Source organism: Oncorhynchus tshawytscha, linkage group LG05 (genome assembly GCF_018296145.1).
Source record: "Oncorhynchus tshawytscha isolate Ot180627B linkage group LG05, Otsh_v2.0, whole genome shotgun sequence".
In the NCBI taxonomy this organism is placed as follows: Eukaryota; Metazoa; Chordata; class Actinopteri; order Salmoniformes; family Salmonidae; genus Oncorhynchus; species Oncorhynchus tshawytscha.
In genome coordinates this window covers 12,485,980-12,492,592 of record NC_056433.1, presented here as the reverse complement: position 1 = coordinate 12,492,592, position 6,613 = coordinate 12,485,980, and the positions used below count along the sequence as shown (strand labels likewise).

Genomic DNA, 6,613 nt, shown 5'->3' with positions numbered 1-6,613 from the left:
TAGTGCACTATATAGGGATAGAGTGCCATTTTGGATGAACACAATTTTCTATTCAATCAAACACTAAATCACAGCAATTCCATAAAGCATTTTTAGCCACAACTTGTTTTCAGTCTATTACTATAAAGCACTATAGCGTTCACAGCATTTTATTGAGATGCCATTCTCTACCCAAATGATTTTGACTGAAATATTTAGGTTGGCAAAAATACATTTCAGTTTTTCAAATGTAGAATATGAAGTTGTTATTAGTATTTCTTTTACAAGGCAGAGTTATTGAGCACCTACTAGTCATACTCATATCACATCACCCTCATTTGGAAGATGAATTACATTTTAACTCTTCATTTTGTAATGAACCATGTTTGTTTGGCGTGCATGAAAAGCCCTGCCAATAACATTTTAAAAGACCTGCCAATAACCTATTAAAAGCCCTGTTAATAACCGTTTAAAATACCTGCCAATAACATTGTAAAAGCCCTGCCAATAACCTATTAAAAGCCCTGTTAATAACCGTTTAAAAGACCTGCCAATAACATTTTAAAAACCCTGTCAATAACCTTTTAAAAGCCCTGTCAATAACTGTTTAAAAGTCCTGTTAATAACCTTTTAAAAGCCCTGTTAATAACCTTTTAAAAGCCCTGCCAATAACCTTTTAAAAGCCCTGTCAATAACTGTTTAAAAGCCCTGTTAATAACCTTTTAAAAGCCCTGTTAATAACCTTTTAAAAGCCCTGTTAATAACCTTTTAAAAGCCCAGCCAATAACCTTTTTTTATCACTGTCAGTCAGTCATTACAGTGCGGCCCGATGCCAGAGCACACACTCCGTCTCGTCCATCCTGATCAGAGAGAAAGGTCACCTGTTCGTGGGCAGAACGAGCGTAGGACGCATAAAGATGCACTAGAGATCTCTTATCTTTGCAATCTTTGTCTTTGTCTGATGCCACCAGCTATTGAGGGCTTTTTCTCTTTTAAAGTGGTCAATTTCCTCTCCTATGATTGTCTTGGCAGTACATAGGTGCGTACCACCACCTACTGTGCCGGAGTGTGTGAAGTCAGAACACGTCAAAGTTGGTGATTTAATTATGAAATGTTTACTCGGGAGTGTAATTCATTGGCTGACACCTCCTGCTGACTTGGATGGAATTATTTAATCCTTCTTTAACCCATAGCAAGTCCCACCCAGTTGGCTACTTCAAAATGGTTAAAGCCCTCAATTGCGCTGTCCATGGTAAAACGGGCTTTGGCACCCTCCATCCAACTCTATTGTACGATGCTGGGGGAAACCGCTCCGACGTCCGCTGACGTTTCAGGAAGCCATGTTTTCTTCCGCTCTTCAGCAAATATTTATGATCAGGGTTTCATTTTCATTAGTAACCACCTCTGGAGACGTGGGTGCTGCTTTACAAGAGTCATAAATTATTGGGTCTCTCACTTACTGTGATCAAGGCCTCCTGAGGACAGAGAGGCCTGTGCCACATCCGCAGAGGACAAACTCACTGATTCTCTCTCCCTCTCTCTCTCTCTCTCTTTCACTCCCTACCTCTCTCTCTCTCTCTTTCGCTCCCTACCTCCCTCCCTCCATCTCTCTCTCTCTCTCTCTCTCTCTTTCTTGCTCTCTCTCTCTCTTTCTCGCTCTCTCACTCTCTCTCTCTTTCTCGCTCTCTCTCTCTCTTTCTCGCTCTCTCACTCTCTCTCACTCTCTCTCACTCTCTCCATTGATTTCAATACCATTAAAAAACAGGAGAAGAAGAATGAAGTGCATATACAAGTGAGACAATGCAGAGGGGAAACCACAAAGTATTACCACCACCAGATCACTAGATCCACCAGGCTGATTGACCTGTAGAAAAGTAGCTGTCACAAAGACATCCTGTCACAAAGGTGTCCATTTTCTATTCATGTATAGTTGTTTTCAACCATGTATTATACATTAGAACAACTGTTCAGGACAGGTCACTCAATAGTCTACTAGGGAGTTTATCGTGCAAAAACATTGAATATGATGCCACCTAGTGCCAGTGGATCTTATAAGGGTATCCAAAAAATATACAGAAGCCTTTATTGAAATGCAAGAGGTGTTTGTCTCAAATGTGTATGTGAGTATGTAAGTGAGTGTATATATATATATATATATATACACACTCACTTACACATTTGAGACAAACACCTCTTGCATTTCAATAAAGGCTTCTGTATATTTTTTGGATACCCTTATAAGATCCACTGGCACTAGGTGGCATCATCATATATGTAAGTGAGTATATATATATATATATATATATATACACACTCACTTACATACTCACACATATATATATACATACATACAGACAGAGAAAGACCTTTTAGCCAATCAAAACACAGAATCATTTGCAGTTGTTACCTGAAGAGTGGGCCTGTTTTATTTGTCAGTTTTGAGGCCTAGCTCTTTCTCTGTCAGAGACACAACCGCTGGTCCTTAACAACCAGGGCTGGCACATTTCACCTCCTCCAGAAAGAACACTCTCCCCGGGGTCATACTGAGACACCTCCCCCACCGTCTTATTGTTTAAGTAAAAAATATAATCAGAGTCCTAGCTCACTGTCAGTTAGTGACATAACTGATCGTTCCTTCAGAGACTCGGGGCTGGCACACCTGATGTCATCGGCCAGGAAAGCTTTCTTCTGGTTCTTCTGCAGCCACTTCCACAGGTCCTCCACCTTCTTATCACACACCCAGGGGTTCTGGCTGAAGGCCACCCAAAGATGGTGGCTTGTCCATGGGGAGGAGAGCTGCTCCAGCAGGGTGTTGGAGATGTGACCAAGCCGGTTGAAGTTGAGAAACAGGAACTCGAGGCGATGGAGCCCCTGGAGGAGAGTCGGGGGAAGCCTCTCCAGTTGGTTCTCCTGGAGGAAGAGGTGCGTCAGGTTTGGGGTGTTCCTGAAGGCGGAAGGGTCCAGGGCGCTGAGTTGGTTCCCCTCCAGGTTGAGCCTCTCTAGGCTGCTCAGAGGATTCAGTGCCCCCGCCAGGAGCTTCTCCAGGCGGTTATGGGAGAGGTCAAGGTTCTTCAGGTGGCGTAGTTTCTGGAACAGGGCTGTGGGTACGGCCGTCAAGTGGTTCCCTGATAGGTCCAGCCAGGTGAGGTTACTGTTGTCAGGGAGCCAATCAGCATCCACACCGCTGATCAGGTTGATCTTCAGCACCAGGTTACGCAGTGGAGCGTGGCTGAAGACATATGGTGGCAGGAAGTGCAGGTGGTTCCCTGTGAGATCCAACGTGTGCAGGTGAGGGACAGCTCTGAGGAGATCTGAAGGAAGTGTGCTCAGGTTGTTGTAATATAGTTGGAGCTCTTTCAGAATGGGCGTGGCCTGTAAGTGGTTGGCAGTAATCGTGCTGAGGTTGGTGGATTGGATGGACAAGGAGGTGGTGTTGCCTGGGAGACCATCGGAGGGGAACTGGGAGAGGGAGTCGTCACTGCAGACCACCTTGGTGTCGCTGGAAGAGAAATGGCAGGTGCACATGTCTGGGCAAGAGAGGGCGCCATTGCTACGGCTGCAACAACAGGTCAGCACACACAGAGGAAGGAGGAACCAGGTGCTCATCTTTCTAAAACTGTGAAACAAAGAGATAGTTGGGCCTCAAAACATACATGATTTAATATTTGCAGAAGTGTATGTTAACGCAAAAGACATAGGTGACTCATAAATCATAAAGAATTCCTTAATGCTCTGTAACATCAAGTCCATTATACATGCAATTGTTTTAATGGATGATAATATTCTGATCGGTATCTTTCAATGTTCGATATAATCATAAGTCGTAAATAATGCATAACAAATAACTTGAGTTATAGTTTTTTTCAGATACAGATAAAAGCATTGTTTGTCAAGAGGATTAAGACACAGTAATTCAATCAAAGTCCTTTAGTTCACCTTACCTGAAGTCTTGCTGTCATTCATGTTTTGTTGCCTTCATTGGCTTGCTTGTTTCATCTGCTCTTACGACTATTTCAATGCTCCTTATATAAAATGTGTGTGTGTGTGCGTGTGTTTGTGTTTGTGTGGGTCAGGCTATGCACCAGACAGAGTAAATAATGAGTGGGTTTAGATAAAGTCCACAACCTGTTTTTGTGGATTTATTGCAAAATGTAAACAAAGAAATAGAAACCTGGGCAACTGGGGAATTTCCATTCTTAGTCATTCATCATACGCTTATTTTTTTGCTGTAACTATTTTTGGGGTAGTTGAAAACATGACATGGGCACTCTACACAACAACGACAAAATATCATGTAAATTAACAGTTGAATTACAGCTATTTTTGTTACGTTCGTTGTTGGAATGAGACGAAGGTGCAGCGTGGTAGGCAAACATCTTACTTTTATTTCAAATGAACAAAAAAAAAAAAAAAAAAAAAAAAAAAAAAAAAAACGACCGTAAAGTTCTGCAGGCTATACAGGAACTAACCAAATCAAGATCCCGCAACTGAAGGTGGGAAAAAGGTCTGCCTAAGTATGATCCCTAATCAGAGTCAACGATAAACAGCTGCCTGTGATTGGGAACCACACTAGGCCAACAAAGAAATAGAAACATAGATTTGCCCATCCAAGTCACACCCTGACCTAACCAAATAGAGAATAAAAAAGGCTCTAAGGTCAGGGCATGACAATTTTGGTAATTTTTTACAGGTAAAATATAAATTGTTGACGTGAACAAAGAGACTGCGGTGGCCTGTTGTTTGCATTTCCTTCAGTTATGTTCAGAGATTAATATCAGTACGTGTTTAATTAAGCCTTTAACATCTGACTACTTTTACAACAATTTGACTTAATACATCATTATTTAATAGGCATATTATTCAGTCAAGACGTGGGGCCAGTTGGTGGGGTATTTATACCCCTTTCTGACAGACTAAGGTGCTAGAGAGCAAGGATAGGACACCAAGATAAGTAATTTAAAATTCCAATTCAGGTCACTTTTTTATTTACGTGGATGTGTGCATAATTATGATGAAAATACACAATATGCAATAGACCAACATTACCTTAGATTCACTTGAGATAGGAGTTCAATAGACCACAGTTTGAGATAGGTTAAAGTGATAATTCATAATCTGAGTGAAAAAGGTTTGATGGATCAGAGTCCTAGCTCACTGTCAGTTAGTGACATAACTGATCGTTCCTTCAGAGACTCAGGGCTGGCACACCTGATGTCTCCGGCCAGGAAAGCTTTCCTCTGGTTCTTCTGCAGCCACTTCCACAGGTACTCCACCTTGCCATCGCACACCCAGGGGTTCACCGTGAGGTCCAACCCCTGCTCATCAATGGAGTGAAGTTGGTCCAGCAGACCAGGAGGGATGTGGCTCAGCAGGTTATCATCCAGACTCAGGTGCGCCAGGTTTGGGAGGCCATGGAACAGGTTTGGTGGCAGTTGTCCAAGCCGGTTCTCCAGAAGAAACAGGTGTGTCAGGTTGCGGTTGTTACTGAAGGTAGACACGTCCAGGGTGCTGAGTTTGTTCCCCTCCAGCGTCAGCCTCTCCAGTTTGGTCAGAGGGTGTAACGAATTTGGCGGGAGCTTCTCCAGGTGGTTATGTGAGAGGTCAAGGTTCTTCAGGTGGCGTAGTTTCTGGAACAGGGCTGTGGGTACGGCCGTCAAACGGTTCCCTGACAGGTCCAGCCAGGTGAGGTTACTGTTGTCAGGGAGCCAATTAGCATCCGCACTGCTGATCAGGTTGTTCTTCAGCACCAGGTCACGCAGTGGAGCGTGGCTGAAGACATTGGCGGGAAGCTGATCCAATGCGTTACCCGAGAGAGCCACCGAGAACAGGTGAGGGACACCCCTGAAGAGATCTGAGGGAAGGGTGCTCAGGTTGTTGTTGTACAGGTAGAGCTCCTGTAGAAGGGGTGTAGCTCTCAGGTGCTGTTCTGAGATGGAGCTGATGTTGGTGAACTGGATGGTGAGGGAGGTTGTGTTGCTTGGAAGACCGTAGGAGGGGAACTGGGTGAGGGGGACTTCATTACAGACCACCTCTGTTTTTCTTGGGGATATGTAGCATTTGCAAAGGGCTGGGCAAGAGAAGGTGCCATGGCAACAACATGCCAGAAACAGGAGAGGAAGGAGAAACCAGATCTGCATCACTAAGGCACTGAGCAAGGGAAAAGAGAGAGGAATGCTCATAAATCTTAGTTATTCTCCTTTCGGGAAATAAAAATTGCTTTGCAATTAAAATGCAATTGCTAAAGTGCTGTGCCTATAATGTTATTACAAGCGTAAATAATTGATTTGATTACATTAAATGTGGATATTTCCAACTACAGTAGGTTACATTTCTCAGATCACTAGTATAGGCTAAAGACATGTCCTTAGGCTTCTGTCCAAAACTATGAGCATATTGATCAATAAAAAGATATTTGAAATTTCACTTACCCTGGTTTTATAATAGTCTAAAATGATGCTGTAAATTATACCAGCTCCTGTTTTGTATCGTCCAGTCAGAATGGTTTCAACATTGCAGACGGGAATTAGGAAGGTGGATAGCCTGCCTTACAATCATTAATCATTGAGTAAATAATGAGCGATCAGAACTTGGCGGGAACAAACAGTTCCAAAAGTGAATCACGAACCTCTGGAGA

General features: G+C 43.1%; 2 protein-coding genes and 1 long non-coding RNA gene across 4 annotated transcripts; 1 reads left to right on the top strand and 2 right to left on the bottom strand.

Annotated features, from left to right (window-relative positions):
• Positions 1-2,372: 2,372 nt before the first annotated feature.
• LOC121846482 (leucine-rich alpha-2-glycoprotein-like) lies at positions 2,373-4,057 on the bottom strand. 2 transcript variants are annotated; one of them, XM_042321488.1, is made up of 2 exons: positions 3,921-4,057; positions 2,373-3,595 (listed from the first exon to the last, which is right to left on the bottom strand). In XM_042321488.1, the coding sequence occupies exon 2, from the start codon at positions 3,583-3,585 to the stop codon at positions 2,569-2,571; it is 1,017 nt and encodes a 338-aa protein (XP_042177422.1). In that variant the 5' UTR covers positions 3,586-3,595; positions 3,921-4,057; the 3' UTR covers positions 2,373-2,568. The 2 variants fall into 2 exon arrangements, with proteins under 2 accessions (XP_042177422.1, XP_042177420.1); XM_042321486.1 differs by having other exon boundaries at positions 3,916-4,018.
• LOC121846483 lies at positions 2,974-5,684 on the top strand. Its single transcript, XR_006083346.1, has 2 exons — positions 2,974-3,039; positions 5,580-5,684. It is a non-coding gene; the product is annotated as an uncharacterized LOC121846483 (long non-coding RNA).
• si:dkey-90m5.4 (leucine-rich alpha-2-glycoprotein) lies at positions 4,381-6,537 on the bottom strand. Its single transcript, XM_024419554.2, has 2 exons — positions 6,408-6,537; positions 4,381-6,126 (listed from the first exon to the last, which is right to left on the bottom strand). Exon 2 carries the CDS (start codon positions 6,114-6,116, stop codon positions 5,118-5,120), a length of 999 nt encoding a protein of 332 aa, XP_024275322.2. The 5' UTR covers positions 6,117-6,126; positions 6,408-6,537; the 3' UTR covers positions 4,381-5,117.
• Positions 6,538-6,613: the final 76 nt, after the last annotated feature.

Excerpts from the sequence above, each read along its gene's own strand:
- LOC121846482 (XM_042321486.1), bottom strand. The coding sequence starts at position 3,938 with ATGACAGCAAGACTTCAGGTAAG. Across the intron at positions 3,596-3,915 it reads ACAGCAAGACTTCAGGTAAG|TTTTAGAAAGATGAGCACCT; the intron begins GTGAACTAAAGG and ends TTTGTTTCACAG.
- si:dkey-90m5.4 (XM_024419554.2), bottom strand. The coding sequence starts at position 6,116 with ATGCAGATCTGGTTTCTCCTTCCTCTCCTGTTTCTGGCATGTTGTTGC.